General features: G+C 44.2%; 1 protein-coding gene across 1 annotated transcript in view; it reads right to left on the bottom strand.

Moving 5' to 3' along the window:
• Positions 1-26,128, bottom strand: part of LOC124263808 (tubulin-specific chaperone D-like) — a 96,439-nt gene that overhangs the window by 54,663 nt on the left and 15,648 nt on the right. Inside the window, 16 exon segments of the mRNA XM_046698537.1 lie at positions 125-226; positions 1,069-1,152; positions 1,809-1,949; positions 5,307-5,398; positions 5,533-5,596; positions 5,897-5,951; positions 13,389-13,470; positions 13,648-13,703; positions 20,141-20,203; positions 20,462-20,516; positions 22,494-22,554; positions 22,933-23,050; positions 23,264-23,337; positions 23,819-23,899; positions 24,732-24,817; positions 25,593-25,680. Of these exon segments, the coding sequence (XP_046554493.1) occupies positions 125-226; positions 1,069-1,152; positions 1,809-1,949; positions 5,307-5,398; positions 5,533-5,596; positions 5,897-5,951; positions 13,389-13,470; positions 13,648-13,703; positions 20,141-20,203; positions 20,462-20,516; positions 22,494-22,554; positions 22,933-23,050; positions 23,264-23,337; positions 23,819-23,899; positions 24,732-24,817; positions 25,593-25,680 (1,302 nt within the window).

The raw sequence follows: 26,128 nt of genomic DNA, 5'->3' as shown, positions 1-26,128 counted from the left end.
CTTCACTGTAAACATATTCTTAATGGACAAAGTGTAAGTGAACAAGGTCTAGTGTCCTTGTCTGGAGCATGTCAGTTAAGATAGTCTTGAATGTGACAAAGAGGTCTGAAGAAGTAAGACATACTTGTGACACAGCAGGTCGATGAAGGCAGAGCCAGCTACTGCTCTGGTTCTGTCAATCTTCTCACAAGCCTGCTGGATGAGGCAGCAGAATACCTTCTCACATCTGTAACATGGAACATATCACTGTCTGCTGTGCAGAATTTGTTTTCATGATCTAGTTAGGATTTGCATCAAATGGTGATGATAGATTCATTGTTTAGCATGTGTGAGGTATAGTCAGCAATATTCAAGTTACATGACAAATGAATAATCGAGTCAACGCAGCACAATCCAGTGACTGACATCATGAGCACTGATCAATGTAACTGGGATATAATGACATGAACATACCAAGTCACTGAGTCTGATACCTGTCGTCACCTACTGGCTGGGGTGCCATATTCTCACATGGTTGGTTGGTTGCTTTTAAAGCCGCCCTCAATATTCCAGCTATATGGCGCCAGTCTGTAAATATTTCAGTCTGGACCAGACAATCCAGTGATCAACAGCATGAACATCGATCTAAGCAATTAAGATACAATGACATGTCAACCAAGTCAGCGAACCTGACCACCTAATCCGGATCTTCACGGGACTATTGTCACGTGGAATCCAAATGGGTTTGTGATAGTTGGACGTGTTGAAGGAAGAGTGCTGTTATAAGAGGGAGATGAACAATATTCAATTTTATCACAGTGAGTCTGGCCAATGCAACAGAAAAAAGGGCATACTATTACCACTTGGATGAAAGCACTGCTGGCCAGGATCTGCGAACAAGGGGTGTAGATGCTGGCCAGCAGTGGCCATTTTCTTTCATAGGGAGTAATAAGCTGATGCCAATTGTAGGTAGGGAGCAACCTTTGATTCTTGAAAATTAAATAACTGAAATATGGATTAAACTTTGGCTAACCCAAACTCACTACCTTACTCAAACAACATACAAAGCATAACAGAAGGATTACGTACACACTTGGCGTGATGAGCTGAGGGTCTGCCTTGACCGCCAGGGACATAAGGACCACTAGTCCCACCATACTGGCCTCTCGTACCCTGGGGACACAAAACAACATTTACACAACGAAGCACTCAGTGGCTTTTAAAGGTATTCATCCTTTACAAGTATTTGTAGTTAATATTGTCTGTATATATTGTTAATATTGTCTGTATATATTGTTAATATTGTCTGTATATATTGTTAATATTGTCTGTATATATTGTTAATATTGTTCACAGGGTTTTACACAGACTTTTTAAAATGGGAGTCATGGTGACTCACATATGTATTTTTGGGAGTAATTTTCAATGTTTGGGAGTCATTAAAATTTAATATTTCTTTATGTTAATCATTCTCAGTATGTAACTGTGTATGTCACACCACCAAATGAAACTACAGCATTGTTCAATTCAAACAGCCAGGATTACTGTCTCCTCGGAGTACACTGGAACAATCTGACAGCTCTGTAAAAGTCAAACTATCATCGAACAATATGTTTTTTGCTTATCAAATCGATTTTATTGAACTGAATTGTGAGGACCACCCATAAAACATGCGTCAAGCTTGACTCTTATGATAATATTTTTGGGGTTGGTCAGTCAAACTACTTGCCGTCAAATACGCAGGAATCACGCATCATGTAAAACCCTGTGTTCCTGCAGAGGTTTCCATCAAACAACACTATCTCTATTCCAGAGCAGGAAATGCCTACCAGGATCCGACATCTCCCCGAGAGTCGAGGGTGTAGTCCTTCATGGCGGCCAGCAGGGCGTTGAACACCGTGCTGATGTTGTCTGGACAGATACAGGAGGATGGACCCCCAGTCGGGATCACACCCACTGTCTTCACGATGCTGAAATCAGGTATGATATGATTATTAACTGTCGTAACACAGCCAGTAATATTTTGGAACATTTTCCCACATAAAGCAGAGTGAGAAAGTGATATCAGGCAACAGCAGTTACTGAATAGCAATACAGTGATCAATTCCATCAGATTACACTGTCAATACAGACTATCCTTTGAGAAGTGTTACAAATGCTACAATTCTGATCTGGTCTATATTACACTGTATACAGGATATAGGTCTATATTACACTGTATACAGGATATAGGTCTATATTACACTGTATACAGGATATAGGTCTATATTACACTGTATACAGGATATAGGTCTTTATTACCCACGTGGTCAACGTATGGGTAGTTGCATACTAATATCGTACATCACACGAGTGTCGTATCGCGTTGACCTGTGTCGTAACGACTTGACCTGAGATTCTAACGATTTGATTGGATAACCGATGACCTCTCAATTAGGTCACATTCTGACGTAACTATTTTTTCATTCATAACAAACACGTGAATTCATTCATTCTACAACTTAAATGCATTGTGGGAATGTAAACATTGCGAACGTTGCCGTGTCGCTGTTTAATTGTGAGTCGAACTGAGACATTATATCTGTCGAAAAATATATACGCAATGTTTCCACCAGTGATGTTAAATAATGAAGCAACTGGAAACCAAGAAACGAGGTGCAACGGAGTAGTTTACTGTAGGAGGCTGTAATGAGGCGCATGACAACTGACATGCATCGTGACATCGGTTACCATGGCAGTGACGCCATTAGTGTGACGCCATGCAAATATTGTACTACAGTACAAAACTCTGCTGCAACCTCTTTATGAAACCGGGTTTCGGGTTTGAAACCAAAACCATAACAAAAATACGCTTATTTTGTCAATTTAAATGCATGTAAGACGGGTAATAAATAAAATACCATTGACTGTTCATTTACATACGAATTATACGAACTTGGATCTTCCTATGTTATCTGATTCCTCGCCGCCGGGTCAGATACCATAGGAAGGACACTCGTTTCGTATAATTCGTATGTAATGAGACCTCGTGTAGTATTCTCTATATATCCTGTATACAGTGTAATATAGACCTATATCCTGTATACAGTGTAATATAGACCTATGTCCTGTATACAGTGTAATATAAAGAGAATACTACACGAGAATACTACAATTTCAGGTCAAGTCGTTACGACACAGGTCAACGCGATACGACACTCGTGTGACGTACAAGATTAATATGCAACTACCCATACGTTGACCACGGGGGTAATAAAGGTCTATATTACACTGTATACAGGACATAGGTCTATATTACACTGTAAACAGGATATAGGTCTATATTAAACTGTATACAGGACATAGGTCTATATTTAAGAATTGAATGTCAGTTTGTGTGTTTGCACTGAAAATGAACGATGTCAAAGCTGCTGTTCAAATTGTGAACGAGCGAAGCCACGAAGCGAAGTTCACGCCGAGAGTTTGAACAACGCTTTGACATCGTTCATTTTTCAGTGCAAACACACACAAACTGACATTCAATTCTTATAATTTCAAGACTTTGAAGTTTACACATACGCTTTCCACCTACTTGTAGATGATCATTGTTTAGTGTGTTTTAATACCTGTAAAATGTTGTAATGCCATTTGGTTCAAGAACGTACGATTATTGCAGCCATGTTTGTATACACAGCCATTTTATTTTTACACATGTATCCCAACCCTTGAAGAAATAGTTCTCAAAGTATTCGATCTTTAAAATATAACAACAAATTCGTTATGAGGTTTGAAACTGCTTTAATAAGTATAATCAATAACAGTATCAAACAGAAACAAATATCAGAAGCAATAACAATACCATTTTAACAAACTGGCATTGTACCTTTTCACTTGTAAATACCTTGTTTGACCGCTGTAATAATACACTGACCGACTTCAAGTTAAAGCGGGCGGGCTAATAGGAAACAGATCTTGTTGTATTCTATTTATTTGTGACTGTTTATTGTGAAATTTTTGAGCAGTTGTTAAACAGACCTCGGGCAGAAAACCGGATGAACCCGCAAACTGCAAGACATTAAACTCCTGTGAAAAGGAACAATGTTCGGCAATCCATTTGGTAGTGACATTGCCAAACTTGGGGTGACTTGAAACAGGTTCGTTCGCGAAATTGGTATCACCAATTATTGGGGGTCCTTGAAACCGAAGCTAAAAACGTTCACACACGTATGAACGGTGTTTACACAAGTATGAACGATCAGAGGGGTTCAAGAGTAATGAACCTTGAAATTTAGATCACATGACCGCTCTCTCAACCAACCAACGTTCGGGAATCTGTGTAAACTTGAAAGCACGAAATTATTACACTGTATACAGGATATAGGTCTATATTACACTGTATACAGGATATAGGTCTATATTACACTGTATACAGGATATAGGTCTATATTACACTGTATACAGGATATAGGTCTATATTAAACTGTATACAGGACATAGGTCTATATTACACTGTATACAGGATATAGGTCTATATTACACTGTATACAGGATATAGGTTATATTACACTGTATACAGGATATAGGTCTATATTACACTGTATACAGGATATAGGTCTATATTACACTGTATACAGGACATAGGTCTATATTACACTGTATACAGGATATAGGTCTATATTACACTGTATACAGGACATAGGTCTATATTACACTGTATACAGGACATAGGTCTATATTACACTGTATACAGGATATAAGTCTATATTACACTGTATACAGGATATAGGTCTATATTACACTGTATACAGGATATAGGTCTATATTACACTGTATACAGGACATAGGTCTATATTACACTGTATACAGGACATAGGTCTATCTTACACAGTATACAGGATATAGGTCTATATTACACTGTATACAGGATATAGGTCTATATTCCACTGTATACAGGATATAGGGCTATATTACACTGTATACAGGATATAGGTCTATATTACACTGTATACAGGATATAGGTCTAAATTACACTGTATACAGGATATAGGTCTATATTACACTGTATACACCATGTATTTACAGAATGCTCAGGGGTCAAGTGTTCAACGTGAGTGGTCCTGCTTTTGGAGTAAAAACAATTTGTCACATCAAACTAGTCCGCAGATCTTTCCAGAAAAGTGGTTGTAAATAATAACTAGCCTTTAAGAGAAAACAACTAGTTTATTTCGCTTTTCACCCCCATCCATAAATAATGAACGGTCCCTAAGGACCTATTTCAGGAGTGTACAAAACCAAACATATCATCCTAGACTAGTTGCTGAAGTTGCGGACTGTGTAATATCACTGACCTAGTGATGGCCTTCACTGCATCTCTGCGTGCCTCAGCCATGTGGACCACGTTCTCCTTGATGCTGGACGCATGCACCAACCCCATGAGGACTTCCATCAGCTTTCCTCCAACATGAACTGGGGGAACCCCCCTAGTGCTAGACTGTGTCCCATCCTGTAAACACAAGCCACTTGTACCTACTGCAGTGTTAGCTGATATACAGAATTAACCGACCCCATGAAGACTTCCATCAGCTTCCCCTCCAACATGAACTGGGGGAACCCCCCTAGTGCTAGACTGTGTCCCATCCTGTAAACACAAGCCACTTGTACCTACTGTAGTGTTAGCTGACATACAGAATTAACCATTTGGATGTAGCCCATATAGCTGTTTGAACAACTTTCATTATGTTAGTTGTGGGTTTAGAAAGGATGTAAACATAAAGGTGACATACAAATACAGTACTGCATCCATTCATCATACTAGGAAAATATACGACTCAAAATTAGTTTAAGTAAACCCAATTCCAACCTGTTACTAAAGTTTTTTTTGCCATGGCAGTATAACTTCCACAAATACATGATTCAAAGTTGGATGACAATTCACTACCTGGATATTTCATTTGATGAATTCAGCTCTTTCAAGTACTTCTCCACAACAGCATCTGGAAACATCATCAATGTAAATAATTTACCTGAGAAGCAGAATGGAAAGACAGTCGATTATTGCAAAAGCTCAGCTGAGAGAGTGAGTTAGTGAAGTTTAATGTATGTGTGAAAAGTATTTCAATTATACCACAGCGTGTCGGCTTACGGTATTGTCTGTTTACAACATATATATATAGAGGATATTATAGTGCCCATATCATATGATGTTTATGACACGAGTGACAAAATGTTGGTATTTCCTGAGTGAGAGCGAGGGATATACCGATATTTAGGCACAAGTGTCGTAAACATAGTATGATATGGGCAGAATATAATATTCTGTTTATTACCAAAGTTGTCAAATTGAGGAAAATAAACCAAAATCTACTTTCAAACATAGGTTGACTACCCGCCGTTGCCGCATGTAGAACGCAACGTCACAGAAGAAATGTGATGTCATAGCATGGTTCATGACATCATGTCACCATGACAAAGTGATATTTTGCCCTAGGGCTTCGAATGGAAAATATGAACCCCGATATTTTTGCCCTCGTAGGTAATAAAAACTCTTTTCATCAGGATGCCCTGTTTTAGTGAGATTACTGTTAAACATGTGTAAGCAGATGCAGGGGAAACTACTCTGTACCAAAGAGTTGGTAACCTGCAAAACTTATACAAACCTGTAGAGGTTATGAATTCTTTGAAGAAAGTCCTCCTTGGGGTACATATAAGCATTAAAATGTCCATTTTAAATCACACGACAGTTTTAAAAATATTTTTCAATCAAATATTTACAAAACAAAAACTCGTTTTGTCTTGTGAGACCACCCCTACAGCCCAATCCTTAGAATGCGTGTCATGTCGGTAATGGCAAATGAAGGCATTCTGCCGGCTCCAAAGAGCGACAGAACCGATCTCTTCATTGAGCAGTGCCGCTGTGTATTGCCAACAAAGCAGCATCTGCCCAACCCAGTCTGCCTTCAACCCCTCGGGGGAAGGTAAACCTTAGTATTGTAACCGAACAATATGGGAAACAAGCCAACGAGATAAAGTCCGCTTGCTAGCAGACTCCCCAGTCTTCCCGCCACCAAACAGAACACATGGGTACCCGTACAGATTCCTTTTGTTCGTTATAGTCACTCCAATGGGTGAGCAATCGAAAGATCGGTCCCCGGTGGGGAAGGTTGGGTAAGGGGTGGAAGTTCGATTTGAGCAGTCACGTGGAAAGCAATATCGAACTGAGAGTGGTAGGTATCCGGGAGGCGAATACGGACATGAACAGTATAAATACTGTCAGTGTCGGGTCAGTGGGTATCGCATGGATGTACCCGACCCTTCTACCAGAGCTCACCACCACAAGTAAAGCTGTCTTCCACGTCAACAAGTGAAGCGAGAGAGACGATATACTTGAAAAGTCAGGGCCAGACAGCCAATTGAGAATAATTGGCAATTTCAAGGTGGGCTGGGTAGCCGCCGAGGCAGTCGAACCCTGTTTATGCCAGCTGCGAAGCGCTGTACGAGAGTGTGCTGCCTGGGCAGAGCACCATCGAATGAGGTGTGAAAGGTGGAAATAGCCATGGAGTACCCGGCAATGGTGGAGGTCATAAGGCTCTCAACCAACACGAGGTTATAGTAACTCCAATATCCGAACTAAATCCGCAGAATAGGGATTATGAAATCCCCCTATCTGCACACCAGCACGCCCCACCTGTCAACACACTGAACGGATGTCGAATCCCGCCTCAAAACCAGAATTGTGTCTGCAAAGGGCTGCAGGACTTCCGCATGTCTGGGAATTAGACCCGACAGAGACCAAGCCACCCAGTGAATCCGAGGATTCTGTCGGGCACCCCGTTCAGAGTGAGAATGTCTGGCCCGAAAAGGTAATTCGAATCCCGGCGTGCGGGATCGAACACCAACCTGACTGCTGTCAATTCCAGCACATTGATGTGCAGGTTGTGACTTTGTCGTCAAGAGACCGCAGGTCGCCCAGAACATCGCCCCAACCCGGTAGGGATGTATCTGGCTGGATTGAGAGCGACGGTGTCTCCAGGAGGAGCCCCTTGGAGAGACGCCTGACGTCTGTCCATCTGACTGCGTGCGGTTGACAATTCGGCCCAGTTTCGTAAGAGTGACCAACACTGATCGTGAGGTTCCAAGACTCAACTGTTATTCTAAAACCCCGATGAGACAGTCGCCTAGGTACAGGTGACAACACCGGCACTGCTATCTGGCTATCTGGGCTGTAATAAACCTCAATTTGGTGAACACACTTGGCACCGTAATGTAGCCTAAGGGGAGCACACAAAACTGGTAGCACGTCACGTCGAAGAAGAACCGAGGGTAAATCTTAAAATCAGGGTGCAATGGATCAAGGAGGTACGCGACCTCGAGGTCGATTGACGTGCGCCAATCCCCTGTCTCGACAGATGAGATCACCGAGCGCGGTGTCTCCATCTTGAAGGACAGTACCTCTATTAACTTGTTCAGCTCTCAGATGAGAATGAGTCTGAACATTCTGTTCTTATGGGGGCGGTGGGGTAGCCTAGTGGTTAAAGCGTTGGCTCGTCACGCCAAAGGCCCGGGTTCGATTCCCCACATGGGTACAATTTGTGAAGCCCATTTCAGGTGTCCCCCGTCGTGATATTGCTGGAATATTGCTAAAACGGCGTAAAACCATACTCAGTCAGTCAGTCAGTCAGTTCTTATGGCAACAAGGTAATAAATGGAGTCACACCCCACATTTTCCTGACCATTGGAAACCACCTTGATGGTTGCCTTTCCCAGCAGAGACTGGATCTCGGCACGTAGTATTTTCGCCGTCTCCCAGGGAGCCAACACTGGCGTGTCACACTTCTACTGGGATTTGTGGCAGAATACAGTAAACCCCTGCAGTCGGCAACAAAACGTTTGCCGGTGCCTGGGCACCTGAAGAATTAACGAGAAGCTCGACAGACCTCCGTATTCCTCGAAACAGTCCTGGGCGCCATAGGCCCATAACCGCCCTCATCATTTGGCTGGCACAGCTACAATGCAGTCCCTAGCCAGATGAGAGTTGACCCCCGGACCCCCTATAGCCAAGAGCAGGTAACTCTTGCCGTCTACCTCGTATCTCACTTTTCATGCTGAACATATCAGAATGAGGGGAGGTGGGTGGCTGTACCCCAAGGAGGACTTTCTTCAAAGAATTCATAACCTCTACAGAGTTGTATAATTCTTTTTCAGAAGAAGACCTCCTTGGGGTACATATAAGCAGACTTCCAAAGATATTTGAGACGGGAGTGGCATTCTGTCTGGCAACAACTAAACCCGTGGTGGAGTGAAATCTACAACCGATACGGAAATAGAAAAAAAACACTTACCGAGCCACCTGACCGCTGATGTCAATCAGGCAGGGGCGTGGCTAGGGCGGGAACTAGAGAGCCCAAGCTTATAGGTCAATTGGCTCAAATCAATTGGCATAAAACCCTACCCCCAACCATTACAATGGAAAGGAATGTATGGGGACATGCCGAAACAACTGCAAACCTTAATAGCCCGAACCAGAGAAGCGTGGTGAGAGGTATAAGGGTAGGTAAAGTGAAAAAAAAACGCTTAAAAGCCAAAATCCCAGGAGTCGAGCTAATAAGTACTGCAAACTAATGTTCGAATGCACCCCTCTTGTTTTGAAGAGGGCTTGTCGGGACCTCGATAAAACCCAGAGAAATTATTAGCCTCGCTAAAAACCTTCTGAGAAAATCGAACGAGTACAAACGCCATGCATTGTACGAGTGAAAAGCAGGATAAAACACCCCCACCAAATGTTCTCGGTGTGAGGAGGGTAAATGTAAACCACGATCACCTAAAGTGCTGATTAACACAGACTCACAATTCACTAAGTCTTGGGAAGGGGGAGAAATCTATTTGCGTACAAAAATCCCATGAATAGCGTAAAGCGTAGCCAAAAATGTGTTGACTCACTATTTCACTAACCTGGTCACGTGACATGCGGCTCGAAAAGAGGCATACCAAACAGTGACCCGTAGGGGGTTCGTACCCAATTCCGTCGCAAGACGGGTTAATAGCATATGACTGGTTATAGCGTTCAAACTCGGCCCCGCCCTCTCTTGCCTTTAAGTGAAAAGGACATAAGGGACGTATGTACACCCAAACCCGAAAGGGTAGTATGGCTTATATGATGTAGTGATATGAACACAGAACCAATACCAATGACCAGTTACTAACTTGGTCAGGGTGGCAGGACACTCTCCACTACGAGCACGATCCTTAGAATGCGTGTCATGTCGGTAATGGCAAATGAAGGCACTGGATCTCGGCACGTAGTATTTTCGCCATCTCCCGGGACCTCCGTATTCCTCGAAACAGTCCCGGGCGCCATAGGCCCATAACCACCCTTATCATTTTGCTGGCACGGCTACAATGCAGTCCCTAGCCAGATGAGAGTTGACCTCCATCAGATGCCACCCGACGATGAAAAATCACCAGCACTCTTTCCCCTTTCCACCAGCTCCCTCAGCAGAGCTGAGAGATGCGCTGAGTGGAGCATACAGCGTTGAGCTGTTAAGGGGAAAGAACGGCAGACTGACGGTAGAGTGTGAGGCCCTGTCCCTGATGCCTTGCTGGAAGCAGGCTTCTCTCCGGGAGGCGAACTCCAACGGTTCGGGCATTCGACGTGGACAACACCTGACACAACACAGCAGCGATTCTATCTCGCACTTGCCTCAGAGACGAACCTACTCAGTGTTAAGTTCAAAGTAGCAAAAAGAGACAAAGCTTAAATCGACTTGTCCACTGTATCAGCCTGAACCCCAGTTCCGAGGCACATGGGAGAAGCCTGATAAATCAAGGCACTAAGACAGACCTCGGAGCGGTGAGGTGACCGACACACCCGGCATACTCAATAGCTTCTTGGTCAAGGCGTTGATAGACATCAGGCGGAGATCTTAACTAATCTGCACCCTACTAGTGCCGAAGCCCGGGTCGGTGCTACTCACGGGGTTCAAAGCATCCATAGAGCCGAAGCTTGGCGGTTCTAGACCGAACCCCGATCCCAAGACACGTAGGAGTAGCCTGATAAATCAGGGTTCTCCCAGTACCATCTCCAAAAGAGCACTGAGCATATAGTCAAACATAGCCTATAGCGTTATATAAATACCCATACATATACACATATATATATAAGTGCTCGGGTCAGCGGTTCAAGTGATCTGGGATCTGTGCCGTATCAGTGCTGAAGCCCGGGTCGGTGCTAGTCCCCAAGGTTCAGAGAGTCCGAACCCCAGTCCCGAGACACACGGATGTAGCCTCGCAGTGCAGGGTTCCCCTGGTGTACACGGGTAGACCTTGGAGCCTCGAGGTGATCGGCAGCTCGGTAGCTCTGTCACACTCAACAGCCTCCTGCCCTGGGCATTAAGACATCAGGCTGAGACCTGAGCTACCGGCGCCGGGCTCTGCGTCCGTACCAGTGCCGAAGCCTGGGTTGGTGCTAGTTCCCAGGTTCAGAGCCGAAGCTTGGGTCGATCGTCCCTGGGAGGTCAGACCCTTCACGGAGCAAGAGCTCGAGTCGAGACCTCCCCCAAATGATGCGCCGGTGTAATCTCTACCCGTGTAGACCGGGTACCAATCTCCTCTCGGAGTCTGGAAACCACGTCTGAGATAAGAGCGTGCACCGACAATCTCCGCTGCTTCTATAAGTAAGAAATCAATCGTTAGTGTAGCAACATTGTTTGTGGGGGAGGAGTAGGCGGGGGGACAATAAAGGGATTTCCTTAGAAACCTTTCATCAAATATTATCCCCTGCCATAAGCAGATTAGTGAAAAACATAAAATCTGCGTGCCTGAAAGAATGCTCATGATGCGCAGAAAGCCAGGCAAAAAACACAACCTCGGCCACTATGAGCCACGTTGTGTGTAAACGTATGAAATGTGCATATGTGTAACATAATATCATATAATAAGAATATCATATAATATGCAAACATAATATATGAACTCCCTACTACAAGCTACCAAGAACATGTAGCAAGGAAACCACAATCGCGCAGTCCGCCATTTTGCCTGCCACAAGGCTGGAAAACAGAGAACCCATGGCAAAGTTACAACAAATGATGAATGAGAATATCAACAAATGACGTCCATCTAACGCCCGTGTGTAAAGAAAGGAACCATACATACAGATTGAGACTCTTTTATACTCATCATATCGGTAGGAGAGCAAACTCGAAACGAACACCACGCACGTCAATTCAACAGAACGACAGCATGAAAAGTGAGGTACAAGGTAGACGGCGAGAGTTACCTGCTCTTGGCTGTAGGGGGTCCGGTGAGGCCCTGTAGGGGTGGTCTCACAAGACAAAGTTTTTGTTTTGTAAATATTTTATCGAAAATTATAGTTACAACTGTCGTGGGATTTAAAATGGACATTTTAATGCTTACATGTACACCCAAGGAGGACTTCTTCTGAAAAAGAATGTAAACCTGGACAATCTTAGCCTCCCATTTATTACTCATGCCATTTGTGTCCCACCGTAACACAATGTTGGATCTAGGCAGAACAACCCAACCCAACCCAAGTAAAGGTTGGAATATCTGGGAATATCTGAGAATTTGTTTTTTAAATAACATAAGTGGTTTTGCTTCATCATATGATGACGATTGATTATCTGCTGTCTAACTGCATTATCATGATGAAAAATATGATACAAAATGATGGACCCACATTATAAGACTTTTGTCAGTAATGTCTCTGAATCTCTCTTATCATTAACTTAACGTAACTAAAGGACTTTTCCATATTTAAAAATGTAATGTGATTAAACAGCAATAATTAGCATTAAATCATTTGAATTGGCCCTTAGTACAAAGCTATTGCATTCATCACAAATGTGCAGAGAAATAATCAAGAACTTATGGTTGGGGGGGTTTGATGATCTTGGGGGGGCACCCACTTTGTTCTGGGGAGGTAGGGGGGTCATCAATTTTGTACATAAAAATATTTTTAAAATAGGCTTAGGAATTATGGGAAGGGAGAGGGGGGTTTCATTGATATTGTACATGACATGCAGGGGGGTCACTTTGTACATGAATTTTAGGTGGGGTCATTCATATTGTACATGCTTTTCCATAAACATCGGGGCGGTGGGGTAGCCTAGTGGTTAAAGCGTTGCCTCGTCACACTGAAGACCAGGACTCGAATCCCCACATGGGTACAATGTGTGAAGCCCATTTCTGGTGTCCCCTGCCGTGATGTTGCTGGAATATTGCTAAAAGCGGCGTAAAACCAAACTCAGTCAGTCAGTCAGTTTATAAAAATCATCATCACACCCCACACACGCCACCCCATCCCCAACCCCCATAAATTAACAACAGTCCCCAATCAAGGTCCATTTTGTCAGGATTTGTTCATAACATCATAATGATTCTGCAAAATCATATTTGATAGCATATCTTCCTACTTTGTCTCTTGGTGTCCAGTTTACCATCAGCATCTCGGCAGTACTCTGTGTAGAAAGCTGGGGCTGCTCCAATGGAAGCTTGCTGTGGAGGTACACAAACAAAGTCTATGAATACTTAATAACAAACACTAATTATTCATCATCAAACTCAACTCTCCATAAATATAGGAATAGTTAACAACACACTATAATCAGTTGACATCAAATATGCAAACAAATAATCTTCAGGAAACATGATTTGTTTATTCCTTCAACTGACCTGGATTTCTGTCTCATTGTGAAACAGACAGTCATCTAGAATTTCTTGCCATACATCTGTAAAGAGAAAACAGCACCATTATTGTACTGCCATTGTGCAGTCTTATTGACAAGCCAATGTCATGTCATACAATTAATCTAAATAGTTTCACTTGAAACAGTACCATTCATATTAATTGGGTCTCACTGTAGATTAGAGATATACCGAGAGAAAGAAATAAATGATCACAGGAAAATTTATACAAACCTGTAGAGGTTATGAATTCTTTGAAGAAAAGTCCTCCTTGGGGTACATATAAGCATTAAAATGTCCATTTTAAAAACCTACGACAGTTGTAACAATATTTCAATAAAATATTTTACCAAACAAAAACTCGTTTTGTTTAGTGAGACCACCCCTACAGGGCCCCGCACAGGGCCCCGCACAGGGCCCCCCTACAGCCAAGAGCAGGTAACTCTGGCTGCGTACCTCGTACCTCACTTTTCATGCTGAACGTGTCAGACAGAATGAGGGGAGGTGGGCGGCCGTACCCCAAGGAGGACTTTTCTTCAAAGAATTCATAACCTCTACAGGTTTGTATAATTATTTTTCAGAAGAAGTCCTCCTTGGGGTACATATAAGCATAAGACAGACTCCCAACGATGTTGAGTCGGGAGCGGTATTCTGTCTGGCTAACATACCCCCTAGTTCAGTCGAAGGCACAGCCGAAGCCGCGACAGAGAGAGAAAATACACTTACCTAGTCACCTGACCGCCGATGTCAATCAGGCGGGGGCGTGGCAAGGCGGGGGAAAAAGGAGCCTAGCCGATAGGCTATTGGTGGAATTTGTAAAGACGGACGTAAGTCCCACCCCCCAACCATCAAAATGGGAGGGAATGTATGGACGAGTCCAAGATATATCACTCAGAAACCCAAACCAGCGAGGCGTGGTGCAGGGATGAAAACAGTGAATATAGCGTGTGATATGCCTTCGATGTCGCCACTGCCCTAATCGAATGAGCCTTTAACCCCTGAGGGATAGTTAACCCTTTGTGAGAGTAACTCATACAAATGGCAGAGACAAGCCACCTAGATATGGTCTGCTTGTTCACCAGAAGACCAGCCTTACCACCGCCATAACAACAGAACAGCTGCTTATCTTTCCTGAGAGCAGCCGTTCGTTTGATATAAGCCTTGAGAGTCTTACGGACATCCAAGATGTGAGCACGTCGAAGAGAGGTACCGGACGATGGAGGCTGAATGAAAGCTGGCAGTTCAACAGGCGCCGTCACATGAAAGGCGCCTGCAACCTTAGGACGGTAAGAGTCTGGCAACTGAATACTGACTCTGTCTTTGTGAAAGACAGTCAGAGCAGGATCCGCCGACATCGCATGGATATCGCCTACCCGCCTGCCAGACGTTACCGCCACAAGAAAGGCAGCTTTCAACTTAACAGCTGGAGTGAAAGAGACGACAGATCGTGAAAGAGGGGACCGGACATCCAATCAAGAACGATTGACAAGTCCCATGGGGACTAATCCGCCGGACAGTCGGACGGATTCTGTCCACACCTGCTAAAAAGCGCTGTACTAGAGGGTGCTGCCCCAAGAGAGCACCGTCGGCAGGAATATGGAAGGCAGAGATTGCGTGGAGTAGCCCCGGATAGTAGACGCGGCTAAGCCGGCTTCTAACCAAGACTGTAAGAACTCCAGTACTTCAACTACAGTTGAAGAAAAGGGATCAAGAATCCCCTCTGCCGACACACCAGCGCATATAACAGGCCCATCTATCCTCATATTGAACGTTTGTCGAATCCCTCCGCGAAGCCAGAATTGTGTCTGCAACTGGTGCAGGAATTCCGCTCGCTTGGAGGCGATTCCGGACAGAGGCCAGGCCACCCACTGAATCCTGGGATTCGGCTGCGGCGCTCCGTTCTGGGATAGTAAGTCCGGTCGAAAGGGTAATAGTACAGGAGGCTGAGCCAGAAACCTGAGTAGTACCGGAAACCAGCTTTGAGCCGACCAAAGAGGCGCAAGGAGCACAAGAAGTCGAGCTGGTTGGGTGGCAAGCTGCGAGAGGACTTTGGGAATCAGGGGTAGTGGCAGGAACGCCCACAGGAACGCCCACAGAGTCCAGTCGAGCTGGAAAGCGTCCTGGGCGATAGCTCTCGGATCCGGTATCCAAGAGCAAAACACCGGAATCTGGTTCGTCCCCCCAGAAGCAAACAGATCCACCTGGAACGATCCGAACAACTGGGAGATAGCCCCGAATATCTCCCGATTGAGCATCCACTCGTGCGGGGCCAGGATACGACGAGAGAGTGCATCTGCTCGAACGTTGTCCGCCCCTGGGAGATAAACAGGCATTACCCGTATGTCGAACCGTCGCACCAGAGCAGAAACTGCCACGCCTCCTGCAGGAGAGACGGGGAAACCGTACCGCCCTGATATAGGTCATCGCCGTCTGGTTGTCCATCTCTAGACGAACCACACGGCCTCGAACCTGCTCCCGAAGTCGTTCGAACACCAACCTGACTGCTCTCAATTCTAGCACATTGATGTGCAGTTGTGTCTCGCTCTGTGACCACAGGCCTGAGACCGACAGGACGCCCAGCACCATCCCCCCACCCTGTGAGGGAGGCGTCTGTCTGAATCGAGAGATCTGGCGACGGGATGTCCAAAGGGAGCCCCCTGGATAAATTCCCTGCCAGTGTCCACCACCGTAAATGAGGAATTAGCCACCCTGGAGTGTGGAGAATCAACTCGTACCCCCGGGTGTGGACCCACATTCGAGCTAGAGCCATGCTGAATGGGTGCATCCTCAAGTTCTCGCCAAACAATGTCCACTTGTTGCGCCATGTTGCCTAGCAACTGGAGCCAAATCCGAGCTGAGCCCAACTTGAAAATGTAACACAACTCTCTGGACTTTGGTCATCACAGGGAGAAAGTGTCTCGAATCTCGGCTCCTAAGAACTCACCAGATCCTGGGTGGGAACCAGTTCTGATTTCTTGAGATTGATAATCCAGCCCAACTTGGTGAGTATACTCATCACAGAAAGTGTCGCAACTCGACTCAAGTGAGAGGCAAGCACACGAAGGAGCCAATCGCCTAGGTACAGGTGACAGCACCTGCCCTGTGACCTGGCTACCGGCGCTGGAATTAGCATGAGTTTGGTGAACACCCGTGGCGCTGTGGAGATGCCGAAGGGGAGTACACGAAACTGATAGCACCTCCCGTCAAAGGAAAACCTTAGGTATTTCCTGAACTCGGGGTGCATAGGGACATGGAAGTACGCGTCTTTGAGGTCGATTGATGTGAGCCAATCTCCCTTCTCCACAGGAACGAAATCACTGAACACAGTGTTTCCATCTTGAAGGACGGTACTTCTAACATGTCGTTCAGACCTTTGAGGTTTAGAATAGGTCTGAACCCTCCGTCCTTTTTGGTGACATGGAAATAAGTTGAGTAATAACCCACCATTTCCTGTCCCATTGGAACCATCTCTATGGGTGCCTTGTCCAGTAATGACTGGACCTTGGCACGGAGCACCTCCGGCCTTCTCTAGGGCAGCCGGCACTGGAGTGCAACGGATCCCGGAGAAGGGGGGTGGGTCTCGCTTCCACTGTGGCATGTGGCCTTCCCTGAGCGTGGACAGGACCCAGGGATTGGAAGTGACTTTTTCCCATTCCGACAGGAAGAGAGAAAGTCGACCACCCACAGGGATATGTGGCATGAGACAATGGGTACCCAACGTCGGCAGTACTCCGACTGCTTGGTCTGGTACCAACAAGGGCTCCGGAGGAATTATAGCTGGGAAGCCGGGGCTTACTTCCCCTTCCTCTGAAAAGGCTGGTGGGGCGCCGTGGCCCTGCCCTTGCCCCTGCCTCTGCCCCTACCCCTCCGTGACTGCAATGGCTGAGCCCATTTAACAGATTCCTTCACCGCGGCAGAAGGATATGCGGAGGTAGGAACCGGGGGTCGCTCGCGAGACATGTGAGGCTGTTCCAACAAGGGCTTAGAGTCCTTGAAAGTTGATACAGCCTCTGCGGCCTCCCGGACTACTGTAGCTGCCCCGGGGAACAGGGTAGAACCCATCCGGAACAGCAGCGCCAGTAGAGCCTGTTGCGTGGCAGGAGAATACCTTGCCATTGAAAGCCACAGGCAACGGAGACCCATTACCGCCGACATCATTTGGCAAGCCGACGACCTGATGGAGTCGTACGCCAGATGTGATTGGACCTCCATCAATTGCTTTGCCAAGGTGGAGGGAGACAAATCTTCCTCCACCCCACCCACATCCAGTAGTTGCCTCTGCAACACCGAGATGTAGGCGGAATGTAAAGTAACCTTGAGGCACTGAACCGCCCTGGGAGGCGAAACTCCTGAGGGTCGGGTGCGCCAGCACTGACAACTACCTGAGGCAGGACAGAGGCAATACGCTCCCGTACCTGTCTCAGGGACGATCCGAGTGAAACCGAAGGTGTACCCAACCCTCCCCGACCCTCATCCTCCTCCATAGCCTCCTCGAATCGATCCTCAAGGAGTGAGGTCTCTGTAACCAGAGAGAGCTCTGAGGGATCATCAGAGGGGTCTACAGAGAGGGACAAAGGCTCGAGCAGAGCTGAGTTGCCCGGCACACCCGACCCAAGACTCGAAACTGAGTCGCGGTGGCGGGACGAGGAAGAGCCCGTGCAGGGATTCCCCAATGGCAAGCAAAATGATCCCGACACCGAATGGCCTGGCAAAGCCGGCGCAATTGGTGGGACCAAATGCGATGATGTAGCGGATACTACAGGGACTGAGCCTGTAAAACCGGTACGAACTACTGAACCAGTCCCAGAGCCAAGGCTTGGGCTGGTGGTAGTCCCTACAGCGGAGGGGTGGCCAGCAACCGAGATGAGACTCGGAGCCGACACATCCCCGACAGAAACCCCCACACCAGAGCCTAAGCTAAGGTTGGGGGTACTGCCCGCCATAGATCCGCGACACCCCCCCGTACCTGGCCGGACGCCAATCTCCTCACGGAGACCGGCCATCGCGTCAGCAGACACAAGAGAGTGGACCGAAACCATTTGCTGCTGCAATAAATCCGAGATTAATTCAAATGTTAGCGTGTTAGAAACCGGGACATGAGGGGGTGAAGGTGCCTGCGATGTGGAGGGGATGGATGGTGAAGGGACCGACGGCCCCGCACCCTTCGCCCATTTAGGAGCAGTGTCCCCCGAAACAGAGGAAGCAGAAGCCTTCTTTTTCTTAGGCTTTTTATCTTTGTTTTCCTTAGGAGGCTCCTGTCCCCAAATGTCCCCCCCCGCGCCTGAAGTAACGACGTGTAGAACATCATATCTGCACGTCTAGATTTGCTAGTACGCGGGGAGAAAGCCTGACACATGGAACAGCCTTGTTCTTCATGTGCTTCCTCAGCCAAACAACGCAAGCATACCAGGTGACGATCCTGAGGCGACAATGTAGCTGCAAAAAACAGAACCACGCTATGACTAAAAGCAAGGACTGTTTGATATAATGTAATATGCACACAATAAAAACAGAAAAAATACAACACACGGGCGATATTTAACTGCTACAGCAAAGCTATTAAATACTAGCATAAAGCCACAATAGCGAAGCGTAATTGTGTACATAGCTGACAAAGAGCAAGATATGTGAGCGACACGTAAACAAACGCGCCACAAAATCACTCAAGCAAAACTTACCCAAAGCTGCTGAAAAAGAGGAATTTAGGCAAGCATAATGTACATAATGAAATATCAGCACCCTTACAACCCGACTACAAGGCTATAGAAGCCAGCAGAAGGGATAGCAAAAAAGGACCTCCGCGGTCCGCCATCTTGCCTGCCACATGGCTGGAGACAGCGAACATGCCGGCAAGGTTACAACAAATCATGAATGAAAAAAGTCATACGAAGATTCCAGCTAGCACCCGTGCGAAAAAGAAGGAACCATACAAACAGGATTTGACTCTTTCTCACTCATTCTCAATCGTAGTACTTCGCGAAGACGTGTTTTCCTGGACCATGCACGACCTACACGGTCAACGACAGCATGAAAAGTGAGGTACGAGGTACACAGCCAGAGTTACCTGCTCTTGGCTGTAGGGGACCCTGTGCGGGGCCCTGTAGGGGTGGTCTCACTAAACAAAACGAGTTTTTGTTTGGTAAAATATTTTACTGAAATATTGTTACAACTGTCGTAAGTTTTTAAAATGGACATTTTAATGCTTATATGTACCCCAAGGAGGAAATTCTTCTGAAAAAGAATCAAGCCTTCCTTTATTATTTTCCAGTTTTCATCACCACAGCGCTATTCAAAGCTGGTGATGAAAACTGGAAAATATTAAAGGAACCCTTAAATTTTCTTGTGATCCTTTATTTCTTTCTCTCAGTATACACTGAGCATGGTATTACTGTCAGTCATTTGTTCAGACTGAGGTGTTCATGGTATATGATAAATTACTGTATTCTTGATATCCATGAAGACAGAATGAGGGAGACAGTACCGATTATTGGTTGCCCGTGATATGGCATCTTGGATTCTGCAAGTTTCTGGATAAGATGACAGACTGTGAAATAATACAAATTGTGATAAGTAGTCAATAAAACAATACATTTCAATATATATATATATGATTTTCGTTATAAGTTATTCAACTTTTTCACTTTTCATTTGAGAATTTGCAATTTGTAAAATTGTCCTACAGTAGCATTTGGTAACTAAGTCTGCTGATGTCCTCGCTCTTTCAGGTCAGCATAACTTTTATATCAAAGCATTATTAGTCATACTTTATTCTTTTCTCTAACATGTTGCCATGGATACTGACCTGCTTTCCTCATGAGTTCTCCTCCCAGACCCCGAAACAGTTGAGAATCTCGCAGCTGGAAACAGAAATACAAGCAACTCTCAGCCAGTTCAATGGTCTAAACAGTGAGTGTCTGGCCAGAAACTATGACACCACTGAAATTCTGACAATTCAATGCCTGATGCATGGCCTTCAGTGGAATGTTGAACTTCAGAAATTGGTGATAATTTGTTGAATGTTTTTAAATCATTAATACACTAACATACACAAATAGATATTTATTTTATACATGAATGTTCAACCAGTATGTGGTTAAAACATGTGAACAGGTCAAATGCTATTAATTATACATTCATTTGTTTGTTGACTGTAAATTCCAGCTGTATGGCGGCAGTCTGTAAATAATGGAGTCTCAACCTGTTAATATGGTGAGAAATAGTATGTATAATATAATAAAACTAAAGTAATATGCAAAATGGCAAAGCAGTTGGCAAGTGCACCCAATGTAAATAATTCCACACTTATTTTCATTTGGACAGTTATATCAAATATAATAGATTTTAAAAACCAGTATCTCAAAAAGTGACTCTCAATAGACTATCGATCAGCCTAAACACAGTGTATAAAATAGTTTTGAAATATTTTTATACAATATTTCTATAGCGCTCATATCCAGGCAACTAGTGCTTGCTCAAGGCGCTGGTATGTTTTCCCTCGATCATTGGATGTCAATCTCAACGGCACAACGTATTATCAATCTCAACGCCCTGGGGAGTATACAACTCTTGCAGCCACTAGGCGCACCGAGTTATTGTGGTTTTCTCATCCTAACGGGGTACCCATTCACAGCTGGTCCCAGTACTTTGTCCACGTTCACTGCACGTTGCTGTACCCGCAACTAGGTGTTTGCACGTATTCATGTGGCCACCATCTGGTCATATACCAACGGATTCGTGGGTTCTTTTAAGTGCACAGGGTTGTGTACTGTACACTAGGGGTTGTGACAACACTAAAAGAGTCTGCACACAAAGTTGACTCCAAGGTTTTTACACCCGGTCAGAGGTGGGCTCGATCCCGACACCTCAACCTCGCTGGATCACTAGCCTGGCGCCTTAGCCAGCTGTCCAAAAGAGTGACCAGTCCTGAACAAACACTGTCAGTCCAAAAACTAAAACTCTTGATTCAAACCAAGTTAAGTTTATTTTTTTCAGATATTTTCCCTGACCAAAGGATGGCATTACTCATTTAATAGACTGTCCTTCACAAAAATAGACCGTCAAGGACGGTGGGACAGGCTATATTTTATACACTGCTAAACACAGTATAGTATACAGTGGAAACCGCCTAAGTAAAGACCGCTTAACTAAACAGACCTGATAAGTAAACACTTTTCCTTGGTCCCGGCAAATTTCTTCATTAATTATCACTATTAGAGTCCGGTTAACTAAACTCGGATATCCAAGATATTTTTATGGATTAAACTTCTTTTTAATTTCTCACGTTTGAGACCATTCCAGGTCCCTTCATCAGGTGATGAGGGACCTGGAATGGTCTTAAACGCTGTGTGAGAGAAATTAAAAAGAAGTTTAATCCATAAAAATATCCTGGACATCAATGTACAACTTCTAAATGCCACTGAAAGACATAAACTCGGATAAGTAAACAATACCGCTTAACTACACGTCTCTCACGGTCCCTGGAAGTAAGTTACTTAACAAAAGAGACTGGATAACTAAATTAGCGATCACCACATAATCTGACATGAGGGGCAGTCGTGTCAGTCTCCAGTCAAACAAACATCCTACTTACAGCTCGCTGGCGTCAAGCAGTTGACAATACACTCTCAACTGGAGGCCAGCCCTGATAAGTTGTTCATTGTTACATATGTATACATATACATGCATATGGTTGTCACTTGCAGCTTTTGATGAGTTTGGTTAAGTAATCTACTTGATAAGTAAACAATTTTGGCGAGTCTCTTGAAAGTTTACTTATCAGGTTTCCACTGTATTTGAAAACAGCAAATGAAATGACCAGGTTACAGCAACTATACCTTTTTGGCCAGACTCCGCAGTCCTTCTGTAGATGATTCATCTATCATGTCTGAAACAGACCTGTGAAACAAGACACAGGTCCAATGTCAGTACACAAAATGAAGGATATATATACATAGTTATATCACTAACAAGAGTGTGAGGTGGGGTTATCATTGATCTGAACTGTAAAACATGGATTTTTTGTCAGATTAAAGATTTATTCTGGTTAACCCCTTTGCTGACCCTCAGATTCAGATTTACAGAATTTCTATCAACCATGTCAACAAGCTTTAGCTTGATCCATTTGTTTGCTTCTTTAGACCAGCAGCAGCAGTGGAAATTGTAGATCAGAGTACCATTTGAAACGAAGTCTACTTCTTGGATCTGTTTATGGATGTACATGATGCCTGACAAGAAACTATCCATTTAGATACCGTATGAAAGAAACACACTCACTTTCCCTGTGTATGTGCGAACTTCGACAGAGCATGTGTCACTTCTGCAGCTGCCAGGATGGCCCCATGTCTTTGGTACAAGTCTATTCCAGTTGCGTTCTCAATCAAGGCAGGCAACACTGGGGTAGGGACAAGAACATTAATATTAGGTGTGTCATATTTACCCTGTGTCCTTGGTAAAAGTTTTGTCCAGATGTTCTCTATCGAAGTAACTAGACCTGGAGGGAGAAGGTGACTATTTAGCCACTGTTTCACATTCTACCATTTATTCAAGTCATGTATACATGTACGTTTACATGTTCAGATGTCTGTTGGGAATCAAACACACAGACCTGTTTTGGCCACAAACTCCGGTTCTCGTGCTGTGAGATTGTGCAGGGATTTGGATGTCAGCTCTCGTATAGCACTGGAAAAACGCCAATACAAATCCTACAGAGATGTATCGTCAAAGACCTTAGCAATAAAGATGAGCAATGATTTAATTTGCTTCAGTAAGTTACAAACTCATCATGCAATTCAGAATATAGTCACCGACAATATGGTGTCTGCGATCTCAAGTTTTATTTGTTTGTTGTTTAACACTGCACTATTCCAGCTATATGACAACGGTCTGTAAATAATCAAAACTGGACCAGGAAGTCCAGTGCTTCAGGCCATAAGCATCAATCATCAGAACTCAAATACTATTACAAGTGTCATCCAGGTCAGCAAGTTTGACCAGCCAATCCTGTTAGTCACATCTAAAAACACAAGCTTGGTTTGCTGAATATCAATTCTAACCAAGACCTCCACGGGCTTGAACTTAAGTAAGATCTTTCTTTTGTTGTATATGACAAATCTTACCTTATCTCAAATATTAGTATAATTTTGAAATTATCTGTGCTTACTTGTCCCAATGTGCAGACTTGACTTCCGCCAGATGATCTATCAGTGATTTACTGTACTCCTTGAACTGTGCAATATACACGCTGGGGAAAGATATATAAATAAACCATTACATAATGAAGCACTGGCCTTCTTACGGCAAAATTGGATTCAAGACAATCATATCTTATCTGTCATATCTGTATCCTTTCAGGCTCTTTGAACATTAGTATTTACATTTAAGGAGCATAGTCTGAGGTCATACTTCTTTCGGGAAAAGTGAATCTACAATTTAAATTCATAATGACTATACAATGACTGTAAAGATGTCTTCATTCATGACTGACCCAATTCTTATTCATTGCCATTGCACCAATGATATCTGTACAGACTGTAACAGGTCTTGTTATAAAGGGTGATTCCCTGCTGCCTTTACAAAGGAACACTTTTAAACCTATATTCACAATACTTTTCTACCTTGGTAACATATGAACTGGAAGTGCCAACTTTATTTTCCAGTTTAGACTTATCAATGTCTTGTTTAAGGTTCATCATATCAGGAAAATGCTATTGGCACTATTCAATGTTGGACAACTGAAACTGAAAGCTACTGATATTCACATATCCATTTACCATACACAGAAATCGGATGGTATCCTCTCTGTGAAGAAGTTTGCAACAGAGCCATGTCCCTTTGGTCATAAAGTGAAACCTGATTTATTTTGACTGTTGCAGTTTCCATAGAAATCTCCATGATTAACACAGTAAAATCCATTTATTCAGGTGGACATTAACAAAGATGACAGTCCAAGAGATGGGGTCTCTGGTATAAGAGGGTTCAGACTATAAGGGTTTGACTGTCATCAGTATTCTCAGGGAAGTGGGGTGTCCTGACTCAGAAGGTTCTACTGTAGTGGATATAAAGAGTAATTATACCTGAGTTCCAGATAGCAGTAGTTTCTGATGCCAACAGCGAAGTAGTCAGCGGCTGTCAAGATGTCAATACCATGGGGAAATGTGCCCTGAAACACACTGTAGAGAGTGAGCTGGACACACTTCATGTTGATCCTGTGAGTGAGTGAGTTTAGTTTTACTCCTCACTCAGCACTGACTGACTGACTTGAGTTTGGTTTTACGCCGCTTTGTGCAATATTCCAGCAACATCACGGCGGGGGACACCAGAAATGGGCTTCACACATTGTACCCATGTGGGGATTCGAACCCGGGTCTTCGGCGTGGCGAAATAGCGCTTTAACCACTAGGCGCCCTCTCTCAGCAATATTCCAGCTATAAGTTGGCGGTCTGTAAATAATCAAGTCTGGACCAGACAATCCAGTGATCAACAGCATGAGCATCGATCTGCACAATTGGGAACCAATTACATGTGTCAACCAAGTCAGTGAGCCTGACCACCCGATCCCGTTAGTCGCCTCTTACGACAAGCATGGGTTACTGAAGATCAATATTCTAACCCGGACCTTCACAGGTCTGTTGATCCTGGTGTGGCTAATGGAGGCATCTCATGCCAATGTTTTAATATCATTCATCAGTTGTTACTGACTAATCATAAGTGTAATGTCAAGTTGCATCATAAGAGAACAAATTATTAAAATGCATTTCTCTCAAAAGCAAATTTCAAATTTCAAATTTCTAAGACATGATTTTAAATTTAATGCCTTTCCATGGACATTTGAAATTTTAAACCAGACTGCACTGCCAAACTTCATTCCTTATCAAGCTTGTTTTAACCTATAATTAACAAAAATGTCAACCAAAATTTTCAAAAACTGCACCAACCTGACGGCCAACATTCTCCTGGAATGCTGCAGATGCAGCCCTTCGTACATTCACCTCCCGGTCAAACACAGACGCTACCAACAACCCACTGAAAGAAAGTTCACATGTAATCAGAACCAGCTCTGAAGACCATCAGTGCCAATGAATATCATAAGGGCCAAAAATCAGGAAACAAACATTGAAATAATAGCAACAAGAAGACAAAGTCATCAATATCCCCCGTAATGGCAAAATACTCTTCATGAATATGTCCACGAGTTATGATTATGTCAAATGTTTTGGTGTGTATATAGAAAAGTGGAAGGAGAGTATTGAAAGGTTTTAAGAGTTCTGCTCCAGAAAGGTGCACTACCACCAGTTTCTGTCTAAGTCAAACTTGTTGGCATGGAAATGCAGTGATATTTTATTCAGACATCCAAAACTACCAAAAGGCACCAGTACATCACCAGATGTGTGTATGTGCCAAGTTTGGTGAAGAAACATTAAAAGGTTTTAGAGTTCTGCTCCGTAAAAGAGCACTACCACCAATTTCAGTC

This window comes from Haliotis rubra, unplaced genomic scaffold (assembly GCF_003918875.1).
Source record: "Haliotis rubra isolate DU_JTF1 unplaced genomic scaffold, ASM391887v1 Scf9, whole genome shotgun sequence".
NCBI lineage: Eukaryota > Metazoa > Mollusca > Gastropoda > Lepetellida > Haliotidae > Haliotis > Haliotis rubra.
The sequence above is the reverse complement of the archived record's forward strand: the minus strand, read 5'-3'. Positions and strand labels throughout refer to the sequence as shown.